Source organism: Acomys minous, assembly GCF_964271855.1.
Source record: "Acomys minous genome assembly, chromosome: 4".
Lineage (NCBI taxonomy): Eukaryota > Metazoa > Chordata > Mammalia > Rodentia > Muridae > Acomys > Acomys minous.
In genome coordinates this window covers 85372839-85397966 of record NC_140486.1, presented here as the reverse complement: position 1 = coordinate 85397966, position 25128 = coordinate 85372839, and the positions used below count along the sequence as shown (strand labels likewise).

Sequence of the window (25128 nt, the reverse complement as noted above, 5' to 3'; positions counted from 1 at the left end):
GAATAATGCCAGCCTGGAGACTGTGCCCTCCTTCATGGCTCAGTAAAAACCACTAAAAGATCTTACAGCCCAGTTAATATATTTTGCCATAAGATCATTTTAAAGAATTTGAATTATCCTCAATTATTATCTTTAATTTTCAACGCTCGGTCTAGTGCTCGCATCTGGGCACAGGAAGCCAAGGGAGGACACACCAAGGCACAGCCATGGCCAAGGTCTCTGGGCTCCCTCCCCTTGTGGTTTTCGGTGACTAACTCTTTGCTATTATTCTGCAGTGAGTCCTTTGTTAAGTGTTATGTAAAGGGTGACTATTTCCTGAGCTGCGTCCTTCTATGTAATACTCTTGGAAGGATGACAACTTACCCACAGTGACTCATCCAGGGAGCTCCCTGCGTTGCAATAGTGCTCCACATCCAGGGCCAAGATCCTGCCGTCCTTCATGAATCCAGCCTGTGGGGAGAGAACTGACTGCTGAGCCTGGTTCAAGGGGTCAAGTCTATATAAAGTTTGCTTCCTCGTGCTTTGGGAGAGCCACATGGGGCGAAGTTTGACAGCTGTTTCTTAGATACAGAGCTGGCGTCGGGATATTGGGAAAACTCTGTGTGAGACGAGTCAGTGTTAATTAGAAGCTTGACAGATCTAAAATTGCCTAGGAGACAAGTTTCTGGACATCCCTGGAAGGGATTATCTTGATGGGGTGAACTGACCTGGGAAGAGCAACCGTTAACAGTGGGTGGCACCAGTCCCTTGGCTTAGGGCCTAGACTGCATCAAAGGAGAGCAGTGGCAGAGCACAGCTATCACAGCACGTGCGCTTTAGAGAAATGATCAGTAGTACTATATAAATATTAATCTCATTTCCTGCCCTCTCACCACTCCCCATTGCTGAGCATCGTTGCCATGGTGATGCCCTCTGTAAGTAGATGCCAGTCTTCTGTATGAGGCTCACTCAGGTGAAGGGCATCTCTGTTTTAATGTTGTTTTCATCTCTCCCGCAACACTTACACAAACAAAAGCAACATTCTCCTTCCAGAATCCTCACTGCTTCCAGATTCTTAGTTTTAGAAATCTCCAGGCTGTGTTCTGTGGCTGGAGTCATCATGGGGCGCTAAGTTTTCCAACAGTAACTATTTTATTTTATACAACATAAGCTCTGTAGCTCATCTGTTCCATACTTCACAACCACATCTCAGACTGAGCTGCTTCCTGTGTGCATTCATCCTGCCTTCTGGAAACCCCACCTGCTCCATCCTCACACTGCTCAGGCATCCTGCCTCATGGGGGCCACCTGCTCCATCCTCACACTGCTCAGGCATCCTGCTTCCTGGGACCACCTGCTCCATCCTCACACTGCTCAGGTCATCCTGCCTCATGGGGGCCACCTGCTCCATCCTCACACTGCTCAGGTCATCCTGCCTCATGGGGGCCACCTGCTCCATCCTCACACTGCTCAGGCATCCTGCTTCCTGGGACCACCTGCTCCATCCTCACACTGCTCAGGTCATCCTGTCTCCTGGGGACCACTTGCTCCATCCTCACACTGCTCAGGTTATCCTGTCTCCTGGGGACCACCTGCTCCATCCTCACAATGCTCAGGCCATCCTGCCCACAGCAGTCACATCATCCTCCTGTAAGTGCTCAAGCCCAGTTATGGCATGTAGCTTGCCAACAGTCTACTCAGTCTCACTCTTGCATATGAGGTCAAGTTTAAACTCCTTGTTCTGTGGCTCTAGGCCTCCCTTAGGCTGGCATCTGGGCACACAAGACTACATTTCTTAGCCATCCCCACAGTGAGGTGGCGAAGTCAATCCCAAAGATGTCTGGGCAGAAGCAAGGTCTACCACTTACAGGTTCGGCGCCTGATAGGTCATCTGCATCAGTGTTCCTTTGTCTTTTGCCTGCTGCGGAAGGCAGCAGTTGTGAGTCCCTGCACAGCGTTCTACTAGAACTTTTGTGGATGATGGCAGCATTCTGTGTCTACACATGTGATAAAGTAGTCAACAGCTACAGGTGGCCACTGTGTACTTGAAATACTGTTACTGCAACTGTAGGGCATAATCTTAATCTAATTTTATTTTGTTAATTTAAATGTAAATTTAAATAATTATGCACACCCAGTGGTCACAATGTTAGTGCTGTCTAGGAGGATATAGGTGCTATTAAAAGAGCAGGCCCCCGAATGATTGGAGCAGGTCCTCCCCTCCCTAAACCCATGCAAACTACAAGGCTGTTACCTGAATGAAAAAACAACATAATAAATGTTTAAGATCCTGAGAGATTTTGGCTGTTTGTTAAAGCCGTCAGCCAACTTTAAAATGTAAAATAGTCTCCTAAAAGGAAAAAAGTAATTATTTTCTCCTTATAGAAACTTTTCTAGAAATTTCTGGGTCACGGGTTTTCAAGATACGCTTGATATATTTTTTTTTTAAATGAGGGACCATTTGCAAATAATTGCAATTTCATATAGCACTATTGTTATAGGAATTATTCTACTTTTACCTTTTATGTGTGAAAAGAATGGTTATCAGATCTGCCTCCGTGGACATACACAGTCATAGGTTTTCCAATTATTCACTCTGTAATGCACCATTCAAGCTAGTGCTTTCTCTCAGATTGGCATCTCCAAGCAAAGCAGGAGATCTCATTGAATCGGGCAGCAATTAAACAGGAGAGCAAGAGGTAGAAAAACAGACTGCCATTCATTCTGGCTAGTTCTAATGCCGATTTGACACAAACTCGAGTCAGTCATCTGAGAGAAGGGATCTTCAATTGAGAAAATGCCCCTATAAGATTGGCCCTGGGGTCCAGCTTCTTAATTAGTGAGTGACATGGGAGGGCCCAGCCCACTGTGAGTGGTGCCATCCTGGGCTGGTAGCCTTGGATGCTATAAAAAGGCAGGCAGTGCAAGCCAAGGGAGGTCACCACTCCTTCAAGACCTCTGCATCAGCTCCCTTCTCTTGAGGCCTGCCCTGACTACTTTCAGTGAAGAACTATACAATATGCAAATGTTGGTGAAGCAGACCCTTCCCACCAGAAGTTGCTTTTGTTATGGTATGTCACCACAGCACTAGAAAGACTGAGACAGGCTTGTTGATGTGCTTGTTATCTGCACCCGCCTCCCCTATCCCAAACACCCCCTCCCCACTGCTGCCTGCCCCACCCCCACCCCCGTCAGAGTAGCCAAACGCTTCCATTCCCATTCGTAATTACAGAATGTTCTATTTGCAACAGAGCCCCTCCCCAGGCCTCTTCTTCTGCTCACTTTATACTTTCCGAGGTAAGGATGGCGGCCTCCAGTTATTAGCATGTCTTCTCCTCTTTCCAGAATGCAGCGGACTGCGCGGCCATGTCTGAAACAGAAAAGAAAAAGGAATGAAACAGACAAACGAACACACAAACGAGCTAGCTGCTATTCCGCAGTGATGTTTAAAAAATGCCTTCTAGGTGTGTGGGCTCCAAAGGCACTTTCCTACGGTGTGGCTTTGGGATCCTCACTGACAAACAGTAAGATAAATAAGTATAAGTGTAACCCCCCCCCCCAAAGCGTCTATTTAATTCAAGAGAGAGGAAAGAAAGCGACAAACACACATGGTCAGGGAGCCAAGGCTGGCTGATTTGGGGAGATTAAGTGGGTTACATATCTGATCAATAAGCATATCTATGCTAAGGACACACCCATGCAGGACCTGTTTCTGTTGACTTTCCAACTATTGCCATAGTTTATTTGCTTGCTTCTGTCTGTCTGTCTGTCTATCAATCTATCTCTATGTATCTATTTGTATGTATGTATGTATGTATGTATGTATGTATGTATGTATGTATCAATCTATCTATCTAGGTTATTTGAGACAGGATTTCTCTCTGTAGCCTTGGCTGTCCCAGAACTTACTCTGTAGATCAGGCTGGCCTGTCAAAGTCACAGAGATCCTCCTGCCTCTGCCTCCCAAGTGCTGAGTTTAATGGCTTGTGCCACCACCGCCCAGCCTACTTATTCTAATATTTTTAACAACAGTTTTCATCCTATTTTTCAGTAATTGATACTGATTTTGCTTCTTACATAACCTGACCACAAAAGACAAAGAGGTTCAATAAGCCGGCAGCTCAGTTGAGTGTTGGTTTGTAATGTATGGCTTTAAATAACCATAGTATAGATTCTTCCTAATTACATGTGTCCTGTTGAGATTTCATCTTACTTTGAGTTTAACAGATGCCTTCCACTTACTTGCTCGCGGCGAAGGCGGTGATAGCTGCCATGATGCTGGTCTTGCCCACCTTCCCTCCGAACGCCCCACCAACGCGCCTTACATGACACATGACCTTGTTGGCCGAGAGCTTCAAGGTCGAGGCAACTACATCCTGTTGACAAGAACAGTTTTCATCGCTGTGGCCCAACTCCGGCATGACTTACAGCCATCACTGTCATACCCACAACCTTAACAGGAAGCCTGTTCCGAGTGTCGTAATCACGACACATTTTGTTTCCATCATGTTGAACGTGATACACAAGCCATGTGCCTCATGTGCTTCTGATAATTGATAGAAAAGAAAAATGTACAGTATCCTTACCATCACCCACAACCATTCTGATGGATATTTGACTAGAATGACATTGCCAAAACCGCTGTGAGATAATTCTATGTTTTTTTAGAGCGACAGCCAGAGTCATTTTTCCACACTAACCCCTCGGGGAATTGTTCCTGCCGTGTTGAGATGTCATGGCTGGAAGCCTCCCTATTGGCATGTCCCCACTTTTCACATCCTTACTGGGTTACTGTGAGTACTGACCCATTGGTCTTCCCAAGATGTGGGTTCCTGTCTTAACAACTGGTTTTTATTGAGGGGGGAGCTCAAGCTAAATGGCCCACGGTCACACAGGGAACGGAGCAGAACAGCTGTGGGGCAGCAGTTATCTGGTCCCTCTTGGTGCTCCATCTTCCCCAGTGCCGATGGCCACATCCTCACATTCCTCTTCTGGCTGGCTCTTTGGTACCCACTGCATCCAGCTCCCGTCGCTTCGCTCCCTGACCTTTTCCCTTGGTGGTTAGACCAGTTACAGCAGGCATCGTCTTCGCTGCCTGGGACACGGGACATAGGCAACAGGTATATTCAGGAGAGACAAGAGGGTGAATGAATGAGGGGTGTTTGTGCTTTGGAGCTGCCAGGGAGAGCCTCTCTTCCGCTGTCTGACAAACCTCACTCCCAGTACAGAGGCAAATTAAGGCGGCTGCTGCTGTTGCTGCTTCTGTTTCTTCCATTCATGTTGTTTTTGACTTAACTGATTTAGTGCCTCGCCATGTCTTTTTCTTTATATGTATATTTTATGTACATGAGTGCTCTGTTTTCATGCACACCGGAAGAAGGAATCAGATCCTGATTCCGATGGCTGTGAGCCACCATACCATGTAGTCGCTGGGACCTCTGGAAGATCAGTGAAGTTCTCTTAACTGCTCTCCTGCTCCCCACACATACACCCCTCACCCCACCACCATGTCTTTTTAAATACTGTTTCCTAACTGCTTCTTGTAAATGAGGTTCTATCAGCAGGAGAGGACAGGCCTTTCGCAGTTTCCCTTTGTTTCTCAACAGCCAAGAGGACAATAAAAGATGCCCGCTGGCTGCACAGTTGATTGTGAAGCTATGGATGCCCAAAGGCTTCTCTATTATTAAAACAAAAACAAAAACAAAAACTTCTTCTAAGTTAGGAAACTACAGGGTTGTTAATATCCAATTGAATATGCATATTAGTAGTTAATATGTTTTTTGCCTGTAATTGTTCTTGGTACATTTTTCTGTCAGAAGCCATTTAGCCATTTCTCCTCCCCCATGACCCCATGATACCTGTATATATTTGGGAAACTGTGTGGACACATAGACGTCAATTTCTTCATCCTCTCCTATGGGTACGACAAGCATGCTTTGGGTTTCCATATAAAAGTGTTCTTGGCCTCCTATGTGTATTTCACCTGTAACAGGAAAATCCTTAAAAGTCAAAAGCTGACCAGAAGGCTTTCCAAGACAGACTTTCTCTGTGTAACCTTAGCTGTCCCGGACTAGCTTTGTAGACCAGGCCGGCCTCGAACCTGTCTCGAAAAACCAAAAAAAAAAAAAAAAAAAAAAAAAAAAAAAAAAAAAAAGTCAAAAGCTGACAGAAAGAACAGGCAGTCCCTCCCGTGATCTCATGACACAGAAACTCACGGTCTGAGCTCTGGGCCACACAGTGAAGGGTGGCAAACACCAATGTTTACCTTTCAGGTGGAAAGAGAGTTGTAGAAAGGAATCTTGACCCTGTCAATGTGTGCGCCTGCAGCCCTAAGGAAAGATATCTGAGTTTCTAGAGTCAAAATTCTGTGATAAAGAGACTGCTAGTTCCAAGATAAGATGGGACACTGTGTACCTCCCCAATCTGCCATGAAGTGCATCTAATCACCTGGACCTTCAATATAAACAGACCCAGAAGTACGAGAGAGTTAACTGTGAAAGATGGAGTCATTCCTGCCATATCCAACAAAAATGGCGTCAAGAGGACATGGGGCAAAGCACTGACTGTGTACACCTGTCCCAAAGCTGTCTCCCAAGCCCAGTCCAAAGTGTGTGTGGGGGGGGCTAAGTGTAACTCCAAGATTATAAGTGTTACCTACTAATGTTGACACGTGCCAGTCAGAAAGTGCCTGTGTTCTGCCAGCGATGCCATCAACAACACTGGACTTTCTTAAGACAGAACTTGGATAAACTTTTTCCCCCAGTAAATCCTACTACCTCTTTCCTTTATTCTCTAGATAATAAGAGAATTTGCATCTCCCATATGCATTTCTTCAGTATTCATATTGAAAACTCACAGAAGAGCCGAGTATGGTGGCACATGCCCATAATCCCAGCACTCAGGAGGCAGAGGCAGGCGGATCTCTGTGAGTTCGAGGCCAGCCTGGTCTACAAAGTGAGTCTAGGACAGCCAAGGCTACACAGAGAAACCCTGTCTCAAAAAACAAAACAAAACAAAACAAAACAAAAATCAATCAAACAAACAAATTGCACAAAAACTCACAGAAGTCCCTGAAAGGCAGAGAGAAAAAGCAGGGTGAGTAGGGACCTCAGGATACAAGTAAGGAAACCCCAATAGTAGTTGCCTTTCAGAGTTTCTGCTATCATGCACCTCATATGTGCCAGTCTTGGTTTTATTGAAGCCAGAAATCTCAAAATACCCACAAGCAGAGTAAACATCCCTCTCACTACAAAGGCAAAGTGAGAGGTAGGATCTCCTGGGTGATTCTGCCCCTCACATACTCTCCTTTTTCTTAATTCCTCCACTCATGTTATTTTTGAATTAGCTGATCTCGTGCCTTGCCGTGTCTTTGTGATACTATTTCCTAACTGCTTCTTGTAAATGAGGGTCTATGGCCGCGAGAGGACAGGTCTTCCTCATTTCCCCTTCATTTCTCAACAGCCAAGCGGACAACAAAAGATGCCTGCTGGCTGCACAATTGATTGGGAAGCTATGGAAAGACAAAGGCGCAGGACCAGAAGGACAGAAGCCTAGGGAGACAGAATCCTTTTAGACAAGAAGCAGTTGACACCAACAGACACCACAGAAGGGCCCGGAGCCCAACTGCTACCCACAGGGCTTGAGTGGGGAACCTCAGATTCCCAGCAAAATCAGGCTGCCACAAACACTCCCAAACTCCTTGTGATCCCACTGAGAAATCTGTAGTTTTTCCCTCATGTGCCTAGAAGATGTTACTAAGAGCCACACTATTAGCAGATAGTGTTCAAGTAGCCTAGAGTCTATAAAGGGATCCTTAGAAGCTCAAGCACCAAGAAAAACCTCAGCTTCAATGAAAAAAGGCCAACACCAAAAGGACACACATTTTTGCATCACCTGATATGTGAAAGCAGCTATTTTAAAAATGTTCCACTGAAAAATAATCAAAATGAGGAATCTTAACAAGAGAAAGATGTTCAGATATCAAAAGGAAATTCTGCATCAGAAACGTACAACGACCAAAACTTTTAAAAGCTTAATGGATAGGCTCAATAATGCTAGAATCAAGAGCAGAAATGATTAATGAACAAGAGTAAGAACAACAACAAAAACTTAAAAAACATCCTGGCACTATGGTATACTACGTTAATCCTAGCACTCAGAAGACAGAGGCAGGCAGGTCTCTGAATTCTAGGCCAGCCTCATCTACATAGTGAGTTCCAGGACAGCCAGTGGCACACAGAGAAACCTTATCTCAAAAAAACACCCTATGATGATGATGATGATGAAGAACCTGAAAAATCTAAAGAAAAAATAGAAAAGTACGAAGAAATTCTCCTGAACTACGTGACATTTGTGTTACTGAAATCAAGTGTTTGAGAAGTAATGACTGAATATTTCTCAAACTTGGCAGAAGATATAGAACCAGATTTAAGAACCCAAATCAGGGCCAGGTGTGGTGGTGCACGCTTTTAATCCCAGCACTGGGGAGACAGAGGCAGGTGGATTGCTGTGAGTTTGAGGCTAGGCTGGTCTACAAAGCCAGGACAGCCAAGGCAGAAAGAGAAATCTTGTCTCAAAAAAACAAAAATAAAGCAAAGAACCCAAACCAGGGCTGGAGAGATGGCTCAGCAAGTAAAGGCTAGGCTCCCAACCAAAAATCTAAGAACCCACTCTGGATGAATCCAAGGAACTCCTTGGCATCACACAGCACAGCTGAATTTCAGAACACTGAAGACAGAACTAAATCCCATCCTGAAAGTATCCAGAGGAAAGGTCGGCGCCTGCTTTGCAGGGAAAAAGCACTTCTAAGAGCACACTCGTCTCCCCAGTAATCATGGTGACCAGAGGCTGTGGCACAAAAATTTTCTAGTGGAGTCAACTCAGAATTCTGTATTTGGTGAAAATACCCTTCTGCACTGAGAAGGAAATCTCAACAGCAGGACAGGCTGGGGATGGATGAGAACAGTTTCTGGGCTCCTGACACCACTTGTAAGTCTGCCAGAGACACAGGGAGAGACACTGAGGATAAGGTACTTGTTCTCTGTGAGCAGCATCCACTGATGGTTTCTAGAAGGCAAGGGAAGCCCTAAACTAGGCATGCCCAGAAAGCATCCTTGTGGCTCAGTTTTTTTTTTTTTAATGAAACTTTTACCTTCAAGAATTTGATCAACCCTTTTGAATGCTTCATCAACATTCCCACACTCCAGCTTCCTTTCCGACCCGAAGAAGGACTTATGTTGGATAGCTTCCTGGAAAGAGAATGGAAAAGTGAGGCAGCCTCAGTCAGAAAGCCTCCCTCCGGGAGTCCCAGGTCCTGGGCAGCAGCATTCCTCTCCTGGGATCCAGGCACTCTCCCCCTGGTGCTGGGAAGCTAAGCTCTAAGCCAAGCTTCAGAGATTCTCCGAAGAGCAAAATCAAATGGTCCCAGTGAGTCCAAGCCTACTCAGAAACTACCTAATACCTAGGGCATGCGGATTGGAACCATTTGCTGTCCAGGCTGATGTGTCTCTGGGATTAATAATCCAATTTACGTAGCCAAGGTCACTTAGCTGACTCAGACCCAGACAGAGTTATCTATCCATGGTCGCTTCCCCCACTTCCTGGTGTTTGACTGTAGGCTTCTCAGAGCATCACAGGGCAGGCACGCACACAGCTTACTGTGAAATGAGACAAATAGAGGGCTCCACGGCATAAATGTCATGGAAACGCTAGCTAGAGCCACTGATGTCTGGGGGTTTAGCAGACTGCCTGGTAGACTCATGTTCCTCCTCAGGGCATGAGTGTTTTGTTTGCACAGGGCAGTGGAGCGTCAGGAGCCACCCACCCTGGATTGATGGTTCGTGCATGGCTTGCCTGGGTACCACAAGTCCATTTATACACTGGCTTCCCTGGTGCCCAGCTGAGAAGCACTTCAGTAGACACAGTCAGGGCTGCAGCTACAATCACAAATGTTGGGTCCTTTACGTAGCTCTGGGAATCTATACTGGGACAATCAGAGTGACTGACATGTCATCTCCTCCCAGCATTATCTGCCACAGGTTATTGCCCATCTGTGAAATGCCAGGCTGCTGGAAGTTGAGGATTCTCCCACTTCTGGCTCCTTTGGCCACCAGAAACTGTACAGATCCCTCCTCTCCAGGCATCTTACAGATGCTCTGCTGTGAGTGTGTCATTTCTCTTACTGGAAATGCAGGTTGCTTTGTTTTCAGAACTTGAGGGTTAGGATCTTCGGTGGAATGTTTGCCCATTGCCTGTGGGGAACCCATTAGTTTCTGGAGGGGATAATAGTTGTTTGAACTCATAGGGTTGCTGTGAGCACTTAGTGCGGCAGTATTGAGGAGGCCTGGTTAAATAAGCCTAGCCGACTCCATGACAGACTTCAGTTTCTTGTTAATTCAGAATAGGCCTGACCCTCCATTCCTCAGAGAGGATCTCAGCAGTCACTGGAAATACTGCAAAAAATGGGCAGCTAATCAGAGACAGTCTAGCCACCTGGCCAGAGGAAGACAAGATTGAGTAAGGTTGCTTTACCTCCAGTCTGGAAATCTCTTACGTTATGATTAACTCATGACCTCAGTTTGCCTGAACCTTTTCAGTGTGAATGCTCCAATTGTGTTAAAAATTGCCTAACCCCCTGTGGAATTCCCAGGGTCTTTTAAAAAAGAGCCTGTGAGCTCACCTTGGAGTCGCCATTTTTTCTAAGTGGTGACCCCAGCAAGCTGGATTTCTGCAGAATAAACACTTTTTGCTGCTTGCATACTATTTGAGTCTGGAGTCTTTTCTTCAGCATATTCAGGACCCTAATAGGATGAACCCAACTTAGCACCAAGCCAACCACGCATGTAGCTCACTGTCCCATACTGGCCACTGATCACAGATCAATTGCTGATGATGGTTATGGAGCACATCTTGGAAGTGCACATTCTCCTTTTCATACCTGTTACCAGGGCTGTGGTCGAGTTTCCCCATTCAGAGTTCTAAAAAGCATAAGCTGGTGAAGCCTTGAGTTACTGACTCACATTATTTGTTTTCAGCCCCTTTTGCTGGGAACATTCTTCATACTGAAAGCAACTCATATACTTTCTTTTAACTAACCCAAAATTCAGATATGACAGGTTTTGTTTTGTTTTGTTGTTGTTTATTTTGTTTTCACAGTGACTTATCTACTCTATCTTTTAAATCTTCTTTCTTTCTTTCTTCTTCTTCTTTTTCTTCTTCTTCTTCTTCTTCTTCTTCTTCTTCTTCTTCTTCATCTTCTTCTTCTTCTTCATCTTCTTCTTCTCCTTCTTCTCCTCCTCCTCCTTCTTTCTTCTTTTTCTTCTTCTTCTTCCTCCTCCTCCTCCCCTTCTCCTTCTTCTTCAATATCACTTGCTGATTGTTTTCTGGGTAACTTTGAGCCAATTTCTTGAATATTCCTTAGCAGGAAAGTGGTAACAGGACTGCGATATGCTAAGAATTGGGCAGAGTGCCCTGCCATGAATTGTCAGGGGAGTGACCTTGGATAGCTTGATCTCTGAACAAAATGAAAGGGGACTCTCTTACACAACGCCAATGTTTGATGTTTTCTGACAAACAATTGGGGTCTGTTGGTTGAGGTTGAGATAGGAAGGGGGAAGTACAAATGTGCAACTTTTATTTGCCTGTGAAGCAAAAAGCCACTGGTAAAGAGTACAGACACCATTTTGATGATGCATTACCCAAATAATTTCTTTTAAAAAGTAATTACAACTCAAATGCAGAATTTTTGGGGAGAGAAAATACAAAATAATCAAGAACAGCACAAAACAAATGAGAACCCAGAAAGGAAAAAGGACATTTGGATTTAAAACTGGCCAGAAAACAAAAAAACCAAAATAAAAAAAAAAGCTTTATTTTTGTCCTCTTGACATGATTTTATTTTAATTTGAAAATACTAAGAGAAATTTCCAGAACCCAAGGGCCATGTTCCTCTGGAATAAAGCACAACAGGAAACATACCCAAGGCCAAGTTCTCCTGGAGTCACCAATCTTGGCTAACAGTTTCTTCATCTTAGATAGGATGACCACACACTGTACCCGTGCAAAGAGAGGCCTCTGCTGTCAAGGACGGCACCCAACAGATCTGCTCCTGTACTGTGGCCCTCTCTCCATTTTGAGAGGGGCACACGTTAGAGCATGGCTACCCTGTACAGCCTAGAAGTCATGCTTGTTTAGTTAACATTCATGCGAAGGCATTTGTTTATTTAAGAGCCGAGAGAACGTATACTGGTGAACACTATCATTTCATGGGGCGAGTCTTAGAACCTCTATAGCCTCTCAACTCCTGTATGAAAATTAGGATAGAAATGTAAGGCTCCAGTTTTGTTTTGTTTTGTTTTTTGTCTTTTAGTTGCCAAAATTCTGTAGGCATCATATGATTCATGTCTCATGGATATTTAGTATTTGCAAAAAACAAACAAGCAAACAAACAAAACAAAACAAAAGCTGGGCATGGTGGTGCATGCCTTTAATCCCAGCACTCAGGAGACAGAGGCAGGCAGATTGCTTTGAGTTCAAGGCCAGCCTGGTCTACAAAGCGAGCTCAGGACAGCCAAGGCTACACAGAGAGACCCTGTCTCAAAAAACCAAAAATAAAATAAAATAAAATAAAATAAAATAAAATAAAATAAATGAAGATTTGCATTAAAGAATATTAAAGTAGTATCTGTCTATGGTATTTGCTTCATGGAAATACCCACTGTGAACCTGCCAAAGCAGGAGAGACCATAAATCAGAGCTACGGGACAGCACAGCATGGCTCTTTGGTTCATTTGGTCAGTCATTAATCCCAAGAGAGCCATGGGACTGGGAGGGTCCAAAGGAGCCTGGATTTCAGGCCCTGTGTTTGGAGTACTGGAACAATAGCGTACCACTCAACACACACATGAACAGAGAAGGCGAGACTCTGTGAGAGCATGGAGAAACCAGGTTCCTGGAGAAACTGCTAAGGCTCAGATTTTGAGCCAATTGATTACTGGGTGCCCTGGAAGCTCATACCTCAATAGTTAGGATCAGCGGCTCCAAGTCTTGATAGACGACCTTTACTCGCTTCGCTGCTTGTCTGGCCCGCGTCTCAGACTCTGCGATCACAGCACAGACAAGGTGGCCCACGCAGTGCACCTGCGTCACAGAGAAGAGTGCACACAACAGATCACTCCTGCCCTTTACTGTGGTCCTCCTTCCCATTCCGAGAGCGACATGACCCTGCTTGTGTGAGGTAGACTTCAGAGGACAGGTACCATGTGCAGCCTGGAACCCTAGCTTGTCTAGTTAACATTTAAAGGTCACAGTTCACATGAAAGCATCCATAGCCCCGCCACAAGGAGCTTCAACCTTGACTTCAGACTTGGGAGGGCCAAGTTTTCTGCCAGGGAGAGCCAGAGGTAGGGGGAGTTGTTTGGGCAGATTAGACACGAGGAGAATCTGAAGAACACTGTCTTTGTTGTATCGCAGTAGCCTGAGCTCCAGTAGCCAAAGTTAATCACTTGAAACTTTGAGCTGGCTTATGTTGGTAGAGCTCCTCTTGGCTTCACTGCCCATATGGGAAGAAGTGCATGAAATATGTACATAAATTAAGGTGAGCCTTCACTTCAGGAATTACGGTAGGTAGGGGAGCATCTACAACACGTAAATGAATTTAGCATACTGAGAAGGGGTTGGGCCCAATAGGCCTTCTCTGGAGTGGAAGCTGTTGTAAGGACAGGACCCACACACCTTCGCTGAGCTGATTTTAAAATGTCATGAGCTATATGACAGTGCAAACAAATGAATTTGACTTCAGGGAAGGAGGGAGAGCTTTCAGATCAGGAGACTTGAACTCTGGACACACTGGGGCTAGGCTAATAGCTAGAGACGTTTGAGGGGGGCGCATTACAAATCAAATTCGTAATTCTCTGCTCATTTTTTCCCACTTCTTGGCAGCAAATGTTACAATCAATATATTAATATATATTAATAATATATCAAAGTATCTATTTTTTAATGACAAGCTTTTGTGTATCCCAGGCTAGCCTCAGACTCATTATGTAGCTGAGGATGCCCCTAAAGTTCTGATCCTTCTGCCTCCACCTCCCAAACACTGGATTTACAGGTACGCACAACCATGTCCAATTTATGTAGCTTGCGGGGGGAGGGGAGCTTCTTGCACACTAGGCAAGCACTCCAACCACAGACTCACAGTCCTAGCCCCGAACATAACCAAGCAGCTTTGCTCAAATGGGAAATGAGTAAACTTGAGTTCCTATCTATTGGAGTATTTGTGGTTCATAATTACTGTTCAAAGAATGCCGAACTCGTCATGGTATGAGAAAGTAGACCCTGTCTCTATAGAAATAAGAGGTGCCATTAGCTGGGAAAGTTGTTCAAACGGACAGCAGAAAGGCAGTACCTCATCTGTGGCCAGAAACGTCTCCGTGGCAAAGGTGTTTGCTTCCTGAAGATGATCCGCAGTAATGATGTCCACCACGCCCGGCAGGCTGAGAGCTTCTGAGAGATCGACGGACCTACGGAAGCACATCAGATGGCTTCTCAGAGCAGCCACGCGGCCCAACGACACGGAGAATGTGGCCGTGGGAAAGCAAGGATTGTCAAGAGAATTCATTGCTTTGACAGCTCTCCGCCAGGTGGTGGGAGAAGCTGGGGTCCTGTAAAGTTACTCTGTGTGGGAAATTTGTGGGGGGGGGGATCCTACGTTTCAGCCCCATTTCACCTCTAGTCTGGGTGCCAGCAAGCCTCCGTTTACCATGCTTTTCCCTAACGGGGCAGAGTTAGACAGCAAGGAGACTCTTCCTACCCGTGGGGTGAGGACACTCACGCAATCTTGGCGTGGGCTCTTGAACTTGTTACAAATGTCAGGAAAAGCTCCCGGTCTACTGCAGGCATGTCGTCACAGTAGATGGCCTCACCAGTGGCGTGCTTAATGCCAGAAAGGTGCATGACGGGGCGTCCAATTGGGTCTTGAGGAAGCTGCACTGGGTCCACATTCTGTTGAGTAAAGAACCAACATATAACTCATATGTCTACAGAGACAGCAGGAATAATCACAGGATGGGTGTCTCCCATGAGAGAGTAGCTGTGAAAATCTATGCTTAAGCCAAAATACTTTTCAGTGTGGAAAAAGTCACCATTTTTCACTATTCCAAACAGCTTATTAGAACAATTTGGCAGTCAGATTGGAGTGTATAAATATTATGCATTGTAATTTTTCTTAGTTTTTGGACTATAGATGCCAAGTATCTCTAACGGAAACTCCATTTGTCTATGCACATGGATTCCGGCCTCTCGTCTTGTTTACACACGAGGACTCAGGTGTGAGCAGGGATCTGAAGCCTCCCCGTCATCTCAAGATCGATGGATCTAAGTCGCTGCTCTGTTCCCCAGACAAACGGCTCCACAGCTCTCCCTCCTCCCCCTCTTTAGAGAGCTGAGATGGCGATGAAAAGAAAGACAAATGCTGAGGCATCTGTCCATCTATCTGGTATGTTTTCTCAAGTGTTCAAGTGTTGCTGAAGGTAGAAATTATTTCTCTGAACCCCCCCCCCCACCCCGCTCCAAGGTACTGAAAAAAATCACACTAGGCTTTCAGCTTGCACAGTATTTGAGTGAAAAATGATCCACGTTTCTTTCTTGTTTTTATAAAATACTCTCAGAGATTTTCTGTTTCCATCCTGAAAAAGCAAAATTCTAGGTAACTTTTAGGCTTGGACACTGAGCAAACGTGTTAGCAGGGATCTATAAGGCCCCTGACGTTTTCTATTATTAATGCTAACTGCTTTTACTGTAAATAATGGGACATTTCACACCTGCGAAGAAAATCTTTTAAAACTTTACTCTGTTAGGTCTGCCAAAAGACCGGAGACATTCTCAAGCCTGGGATAGGCGAATGCGAAAACTGATTTATCAAAGTATTGGCCCGCCAGCTGCAATGGCCTGTGGGTAAGCACACTTGGCTACCTCCTCCTGTTTGTGACATGGCTAAAGACACAATGGATGAAAGCGGATACCCCTCAGTCAGGTGACCTCCTGAAGCCACACGGGACAGTCAGGAATCGGATTGTCTCCCAAAGGCGTGGTTCTCAGCTACTGGGAGGGGGTGGAGGGAGAGGTGTTAGGCCGTTGGGGGAATGTAGTGCCTGTCTCGTTCTTATTTCCTGGTGTGAGGTTTCACAGTTTGCTCAGCCATGCCTTCGTGACCCTGCCATCTATCTATCCCTCACCGAAGGAGCTTAAAGGCAAGGTCAAACAGCAAGGTCAGTTGATGACCTCAGTGTTCCTGAGGATGATGAAAGTGAACTTCTCAACCAGGAAGTGATCTGGGGAAAGTGTTGGCTGTGAAAGCTGAAGTTGCTCTGGAAGCTTGAATGCTTCTGTGTGTGTGTGTGTGTGTGTGTGTGTGTGTGTGTGTGTGTGCGTGCATGCATGTATGTGTGTGCGTGCATGCGTATGCATGCAAGTGTATGTGTGTGTGTATGTGTGTATGTGTGTGTGTGCATGCGTGTGCATGCAAGTGTGTGTGTGTGCGTGCGTGCGTGCGTGTAAGAAACCACAGAGGAAATACAAAACAAAATGTATCTATGTGGAAGACACCTTGCACCCCAGGCATTGTCTTGGAAATCAATATGACTAATCCATTTCAAGATGAAGCACAGAGATTTTCAGTTTTCTTAAACGAATTGAATGTCTATGACTTGGCTTCAGTTCCTCCCAGAAACGCAATCCATTGCCAAGGTGATGTTAGTGCCTGCGTAAGTCACGGACCACGAATGCGGTATTTTACAGAACACCAGGGAATAAGGCAGCTGTTTTTAACTTTCAAAATGTTCGCTTCCAGGGTAGGTTGGCATATTTAAAGTTTTTGAACATATTGAACTCAAACCCTCAAGGGACCTACAGCAAATGTAGTAGTGCTCACGGTGACACGATGAAAGTTTTTATAAGTAAATCCATCAGCAGACCTGACACACTGCCGTTTTAAGATCTTTTCCCATTCCCGACTTAACAAAACTCTCAGTCCGGTTTCTTGGCAATTATTTCATGAAAACACACCTCGAATCTTACCCAGTTTGCCAACAGGATGGCTCCATGTTATACCTTTATGACAGTATGACAGAGACCGCCATTTTTAAGCTATGGGGAGCCAGCTCTATGCTCTGACAGCCAGCACTCATCAGGAAATCTAGAAAATAGCTTTTAGTTTTCATGTTTGATTTCACAATAAAATGCAATTTCAAAGAAACCACATGGACAGGAAGAACTTGGAAAGGAAAGCATCCCAACATTGGAACAAAATAAACCAGCAGCTGGTGCGATTTCTGCACTGAGGCAGTTCCATGGCTCCCATGGGGCAGGGGTGTGTCCTTGGTCCTTTGAAATGCACCAAAACAGCGCTTGGCCCAACTCAGAACTTCAATAGACACAAAGCTAGGGTAGAAAATGTAGCAACAGCTAGCTTGTTTATATCCTTGGCCTAAAGCCATAGTAAAAAAAAAAAAGAAAGAAAAAGAAAGAAAAAAGGCCTTTAAGATGAAAACAGGCATATTTCGTTAACATTTTCCAGGTTTCTTTTTAGCCATGATTTCTAATTGGTTTTGACTTCTTTTTCTCTTTTTGAGGTACTGGGGATTAAACTCGGGGCCTTGCTCGTGCTCTGCCACTGACCTGCAGTCTCAACCTGGTTTTGAGGATTTAATGAACCGTGAAGAAAGCAACCTGTCACTAGCAGGCAAGGGCACTGCAGCCCTGTCTTTGAATTTAAATACATGCGTGCACACATACTAACCTGCACAGACACACATAGACACACATGCATGCATAGTCATGCACTAACCTGCACTAGCGCACATACACACAAATAGACACATGTACACACACACACACACACACACACACACACACACACACACACACACACACCTGGTGGGTTAAAGTTCTCCAGTGATGTCTTGAATGGAGATCTTCTAAAGCACTCTCATACCCGTCTGTCAGGCTAGGATAGTAACCTGGGTCCTGCAAAGGAAAATCACAGTAAATAATGTGAAATCTACCACAATGTTCTGGAAGAGGATGCTGGTACAATTCTCAAAACACACTGTGACTCTGAAGTCTGGTGTTGATTAAGCACTCATCCTTCCATTATCCTGGAAATCTAAATGACCTCCTGACCCCAGGATATGAATTCTGAAAGGTACTTATCTTCCTACATGACAGGATAAACCACACAAAATTAGAATGTCACTGACTGTCACCATCTCTGTTTCATAAGATTATTTTCCAATCGCTGGCAATTTTCCAATTTTCCAATCCCTATTTTCTCAGCCTTGTCTAGATAGACAGTCTTGCTTTCCTGAGCGGCTTGGGGGGGCATATAAACCAACGAAACAGAAGTCAAACGAAACAGAGAAAACAAAGCTTAAGGCAGGAAGAGTCAGAAGCAATGCCCGTTGTTGCAAAGCTTCCTAATGCTGCTTGGTGGCATCTGGCCAGGCTCAGAGAAGCATGCAGAGGTGGCACAGCCACTGTCACCCACAGGGGAGTGCCTGAAAACAGAGGCACTTTAGACAAGACATTAAACAATATGCTTTACGATTGTTTTTATAACTTAAGTAATGTTAATAGAAAAAAGTGAACAATAGCTATTGTCTTCAAAAAGAGGAAGCTGAATGGAGGGCAGGAATTTTAAGCGTTATCAGCTGATTCACCAAGAAATTGTACTATCTGCTATTCATTAGGAGTGTCTACAGTTAGCTTTTTTTCTTTTTCTTTTCTTTTCTTTTTAACTTTTGATTATGCGGTAGAAACATGTCGCATGCTTACATATGAGTTCAAGCTCCTCGTGCCAACAATTTGACACAACCCATTGGTTCCTACTTAGTCTCATCTATACTGAGAAGATGCCTCTAAAGATCTCCATAACAGAGGACTTTCTGTCTTCTGTTTGTTTGTTTGCATATTACCTTGTTGAAATCCTTTGGTCGCTCTGTATAATGTGTCTTGATCAAATTCACCCTCTCTCCCGACTCTTCCTCCCTATTTAAAGTTACTGTGTTGATTTCTACATGGCTTCCAGTCTAGCTGGGGTGATGGTGGTGTGAGGCTTGTGAGGACAATACGTCTACATCCCTTTGAACTAGAAAATGCTTTCCAGAGAATGTTTTCCCCACTGTTTTCTCTAGACTACAATCATGTGGCCCTTTGATGAGGAGTGCATCACTAGCATTAATAAGCGACACCATTTCTACCCAGCATTCCTCTGAAGCACTGGGAACTACGCTAAGCCTTTTCTCTGTGATGACTCGCTTCACTGAACTACAGTGGCTGCCACCAGCTTAGGAAGGAGGGAAACCCAGACAAGAAAACCAAGCATAAGAAAGTAAGCTTCAGTAAGTGGAAGAAATGCACTGAACTCATTAACATGCTTTCTCATGATTATCCAGACAGGCAGGAAGTGGTAAAATGGAGTGCTGTTAACTCCAAACCTTGTACCCTCCTTGCAATTCTCCCTCAAACTCGAAGCCATCCATCCACAAGATAGGCCAGTGGGACCCCACTGTGATGAGACTCCAGCTTTTTCCTCTTTCAGATTCTTTAGCTCCTCATCAGGGACTGGCACCTTCGCTTTGGGCATCACAGTTCACACGGCCAGTTCCACTTACCAGCCTCTTCAAACGCTGGGACACCTCCAGGTAGAACTTGAAGAGGAAGCTGATGATGAGGGCCCTCTTGAACTCCACCTTGCCACCGGGAGCTGAGCCTGGAAGAGTGACTTCATCCAAAACCAGCCTGCACGCTGTGTCCAGCATCTCCTCATCCCAGGGCCTGTGAGAGGCAGAGGAGGAGACTCAGCTTGGTGGGACTCACCTCACAGGTTCAGCTGACAGACAAGACAAATGGCTGCAGTCTCTGCAGGAATCAGGAAGGCAGGCTCTACAGCCAGGCAAGCCAAGTTCAGGTTGGTCAGCTAGTCTCCAAGTGTCTGGACTGGGTCTCTCCACACCCTCACCCGTCGGTTCTTAGCTCAGTCCCCCACTCCCTCATCCACTCCTCGGGCATTTCTGCATGGCAGGTCCCCCTTTGGCACTGTGTGCTTTACTCACTTATGTAACCCTCTCAACCACTCTGTAGGGCAGGTGGGAGTCTCTCCTTTGACAGATGAGGAAACTGAGGCTGCATGCGGTTAAACAGACTGCCTGAGTTCATGGAGGTTTTTCGTTTTCGTTTGGTTTGGTTTTGGTTTTTCGAGACAGGGTCTCTCTGTGTAGCCTTGGCTATCCTGGACTCCCTTTGTAGACCAGGCTGGCCTCGAACTCACAGCGATCTGCCTGCCTCTGCCTCCTGAGTGCTGGGATTAAAGGCATGTGCCACCACGCCCAGCGAGTTCACGGAGTTAAAAGACTGAACTAAGGCGCACGTCAGGGAGCCTGGACAGTGGTTCTCAACCTATGGGCTGTAACCCTTGGGGTTGTGGGGGGGGGGGACAGGGTTCAAATGACCTTTCACAGGGGCTACCTAAGACCATGAGAAAATTCAGATATTTACAATATGATTCTTAACAGTAGCAAAATTACAATTATAAAGTAGTAATGAAAATAATTTTGTGGTTGGGGTCACCGCAACGTGAGGAACTGTATCAAGGGGTCACAGCGTAAGGATGGTTGAAAACCACTTCATTAAAGCACATATACTGAATCAATGATCTCTATTAATTTATCTATTAAATTCCCAAGAAAGAATAGCTATTAGTATAGCCCACAGACAGAACAACTCGGGGAAGCAAAAGAGACAGCAGCACCCAACTAGCACGTGGTCTATTTTTCATCACAGTGAATTATTACCCCCCCCTACAGACACACAAAAGAATGAAAACATATACTACATAGAATGGGCATCTCATCCCCCTCCGTGTCTCTTTTTCTCATATACATACATACATGTGCATACACATGCACACATATACACAAGCACACATACACACAGTGTACACACAGATTCCATATTGCTTGCTTCCAAGTTTGCTAAAAGCAACATGTGGAAATGATTATGAAATCTTGTTGGAATTCCCATCCATTAAACTGTGAGCTCCTTAGCGTTTTTTTCTTCCTTTCATTAGCACTTCTCACAGGCCAGATTGCTCTGTCCCTGGAAGCCAATGCCTTACCTTCCGATCAGTCTTTGGCAGGAGTTCTTAGCACTGATGGTGGTTGGGCCGACACCGCCATACAAAACAGATAACTCTTTTATGATGCCACCCCCTTCTCTAAAAAGGACTCTCATTCCTGAGTTGACAATCGCTAGTGCGTTCTGTTGGCGCTGGGCCTGTCGAAAGGCCGACACAAACTCCCACTGAAGAAAAGAGGCACAAACAGAGCTCCCCTGAGAGACAAGGCCATGCCAGAAGGGTGACTTGACTTCAGTATGTCTTCTGTTAGGGGCTCTGTTGTATGTTCCCCAAGTTCAGATGCTGGGGTTTTTAAACCCCAGGACGTCAGCACTTGGGAACAAGGTGTTCAAAGCGCTAGAGCGAAAGTGAGATTATTAGTCACAGCCCTAGTCCAAACTGCCTGGTGTCACTCTAAGAAAAGAAGCCTCAGACATGGACATGAAAAAGACCATGAATAGGCAGAAGACAAGCATCTACGGCCAAGGTCCAAAGCCTCAAAGGAAGCCACCAACCCTGCTGTCACCTCAATATTAGAGTTGTAGTGTCAGACTTCCCAGAAGTAAATCTCCATCATTTGAGCTACTACTGGGTATGTGGCTCTTCAGGTCTACAGACCCCCTAAACCACCATATCTGAGGAAGGCTTGACTCTCCCACTGTACAAATGAGGAGCCTTGGATTTGAGGTGATTCAGTAATTAGCTTGGGTCTTGAAACCAAAACCCTAACCTCAGTCTATCTGACTCCCAAACCCAGGCTTTCTCCTCTAAATTCCACCGCAAATTCCTCCCTCCCTCCCTCCCTCCCTCTCTCCCTCCCTCTCTCCCTCCCTTCCTACCCTCCTTCCTTCCTACCTTCCTTCCTTCCTTCCTACCTACCTTTGTTCCTTCCTTCCTACCTTCCTTTCTTCTTTCTTTCTTTTTTTCTTTCTTTCTTTCTTTCAGGCCCCAGGATCTAGGTAGACTTGTCCTACTTAGGAGTGAGTCTGCAGGACAGAGGGCATATTAAAAATCTGCTCAAAAGTAGCTTCAGAGTCTGGGGCACAGGAAGAGAGAAGAAGGCCCCCTAGCTCTAGGAATGGCAGTGGACTTCGCAGCAGGGTGACAGTGCTGCACATGTCCCCCTGGAGCAGTGACATCATCACTTCCTGAGTGAGTTTTCATCTCCTCTGCAAACACACTTCTCTCCTGAGCCCACTCAAGCCACAGTCTGCTGGGGAACTGGGAAGCGGAGAGGAAGGGCCATCCTCACCTTCCTGGAACAGGGGATGTTCACTGAGACCAAGATTTCCTGGGGCTGAAGATCTGCATCAGGACACTTGCAGAGAAACTGCTCGCTTAACGGGATCTGCCGTGCTCCATCTGTGGGGGGAAAATGACACCTCCCCTGGAATCTTCCATCTGTTGAACAAACCCCTGGGTGCTCGAGTGCCTGTGTGTGTGTCTGTGAGCTTGTATGTGTGAGTGCTTGTGTGTGTGTGTTCTCTGGCAGCATCCTGCAATGTATCTTCCAGCCTCTCGCTCCTTTTGTCTTATTACTTGCTTGCAGATAAAAAAAACACAGATACCTTAGCCTTCCCCTTTCCAGTGGCACAGTTGGCTTAAAGCTTCGCTACGAGAGAGTGGATATTAATAACCCTCTTGTTATTTGATCAAATCGGGAGCCCTATTATCTATAGAGGTGAAGAGAAAAATCCCTTCGGTGATTCTCTGCCACTGAATGCTATTTTATTTGGTTATCCTCACCAAACCCCAGCACGTAAAGAATTTCAGTCCTTTCGCCAATGAACTGGGGTTAGAGACAGTTTAAAGCCATAGCAAAATACAACTAGGGGGTAAAAATCTAAAAAGCTTTCTGTGCTTGTATTCTCTCATCCAACCTTACTTCTCACGGCAAGAGTTTTTACAAATCCCGAATTTAAATCTTCTTCCTCTTCAAGATTATTTAGCAGTTTAGATGCTATAAGGAGTGGATGTTTCACAATGTATGTAACAGAAAGTTAGCACATATTTTTTTTTAAATGAAACCTTCATATATTTGTAGAAGATTACTTATAAGAATTTCCTAGGGGGCTGGAGAGATGGCTCAGTGGTTAAGAGCACTGTCTGCTCTTCCAGAGGTCCTGAGTTCAATTCCCAGCAACCACATGCTGGCTCACAACCATTTATAATGAGATCTTGTGCCCTCTTCTAGCATGCAGGTGTACATGCAGATAGAGCTCTCATATACAAATAAATAAATATATAAGTCTTAAAAAATAATTTCCTAATAGAATAAGAGAAAAAAATTCCTGCACTGAATTTAAAAAATAACAGTCAAGTACATAAATAAAGCACAAGCTCCAGTAATTACTGGGCTGGAAAGATCTGTGGGTGAAGATAAACTGCACAGAAGCCCAAAGCATTGCACGGGAGTCAAACGCCCTGATGCCCAGGGGGGGCGGGGGGGGGCAGCTCTAACAAAGAAAGGGGCTCAGTGGCTCTCGGAACTTATTGTTTTTGACAATAATCAGCTCACATCTAGACACCAACCAGCACAAACATGTCCAATGTAGGGTAAGAAAACACCTAGCAGACGTGTCTAACCTGCAGCCAATAGGCTACGTGAACCCCAGGATGGGTATACATGCAGTCGAACACGTCTGTAAGGACAGCATCAGGTCTCAAGGTCAAATAGTTTGGTCCCCTGATAGCGCAAGGTCTCAAGAAGGAACAGGTGGGGAGACTGGTAGATAGGTTTAAAATGGACAGAGCATTTCAAAACTCTGTCTTGAAAACCGAGAGAGAAAGAGAGGGAGGGAGAGAGAGAGAGACAGAGAGAGAGAGAGAGAGAGAGAGAGAGAGAGACAGAGACAGAGACAGAGACAGAGACAGAGAGACAGAGAGAGAGAGAGAGACAGAGAGAGAGAGAGACAGAGAGAGAGAGAGAGACAGAGAGAGAGTGAGAGGGAGGGAGGGAGGGAGGGAGGGAGGGAGAGCAGGAGTCATCAGCCTCAAAAAGGCAAAGGAAAGTACTAATGTTAAAGAGAATAGTCATTTTTCCAAACTGGGCTTGCTGCCTCCCCAGAGGTGAGAGGAACAAATCAAAGTTAGCAACTTCCCAAGCAGAAACTGTTTACCTTTGGATAGTAAGTTGAGGGTACAGTTGCCCACAGCCAGGAGGGGATTCAGATCTGAGTCCAGATGTCTGCTCACGATGTGGCCCCCTAAAGACTTTTAAAAGTAGTTACTTTTACTTCTGTTACATGATTATGAAGCATGAACACTAAAATTAAGGAATGAAGTGGTGCTTTAAAGGGCAATTCTCTTCTCGGGAGGCAGAGGCAGGCGAATCGATGTGAGTTCGAGGCCAGCTTGGTCTTCAAATCGAATTCAGGACAGCCAAGGCTACACAGAGAAACCCTGTCTCCAAAGACCAAAACCAAAACCAAAACCAAAAAGAGCCATTCTCTTTGTTTGTTTTAAAGAACAGGAGTCAGCCAGGTGGTGGTGGCGCACACCTTTAATCCCAGCACTCAGGAAGCAGAGGCAGGTGCAGACAGACACAGACAGACAGACAGACAGAGACAGGGAGAGGGAGAGGGGGAGAGAGAAAGAGAGAGAGAGAGAGAGAGAGAGAGAGAGAGAGAGAGAGAGAGAGAGAGGGAGGGAGGGAGGGAGGGGGGGAGGGAGGGAGGGAGAGAGCGCACAGGAGTCATCAGTGACAGTCACCCAAGACATGAATGTCAGAGGTTACTTGTCAAATACGTACAGCCATGTTCCTGATCTGGGAGCCAGCCAGAGTTCTCAGGTGCTTCAGGAGAGCACGATATGTCTGTGTCTTCTCTTCTGGAAGCTTCTGGACCACATCAGCCAGGATGTCCTTTACCTGGTCCAGGCTGAGGCCAGCACCGAGGGTCAGCCCTGAAATAAAGCCTCGTGTAAGGAATGCCACCAACGGCACGTAATTTTTATATTAGATCTATGCTCTCGTGCCTATC

General features: G+C 45.4%; 1 protein-coding gene across 1 annotated transcript in view; it reads right to left on the bottom strand.

Moving 5' to 3' along the window:
• The window catches only part of AOX1 (aldehyde oxidase 1), a 74162-nt gene that overhangs the window by 23307 nt on the left and 25727 nt on the right, over positions 1–25128 (bottom strand). The window contains exons 11-24 of the mRNA XM_084778666.1: positions 24900–25051; positions 24268–24361; positions 22401–22510; positions 21149–21333; positions 19647–19809; positions 17908–18000; positions 14810–14979; positions 14384–14498; positions 12994–13116; positions 9131–9227; positions 5838–5962; positions 4222–4355; positions 3262–3349; positions 364–450 (exon numbers count right to left, since the gene is read on the bottom strand). Of these exons, the coding sequence (XP_084634792.1) occupies positions 364–450; positions 3262–3349; positions 4222–4355; positions 5838–5962; positions 9131–9227; positions 12994–13116; positions 14384–14498; positions 14810–14979; positions 17908–18000; positions 19647–19809; positions 21149–21333; positions 22401–22510; positions 24268–24361; positions 24900–25051 (1736 nt within the window). The remainder of the gene's footprint in view (positions 1–363; positions 451–3261; positions 3350–4221; positions 4356–5837; positions 5963–9130; positions 9228–12993; positions 13117–14383; positions 14499–14809; positions 14980–17907; positions 18001–19646; positions 19810–21148; positions 21334–22400; positions 22511–24267; positions 24362–24899; positions 25052–25128) is intronic.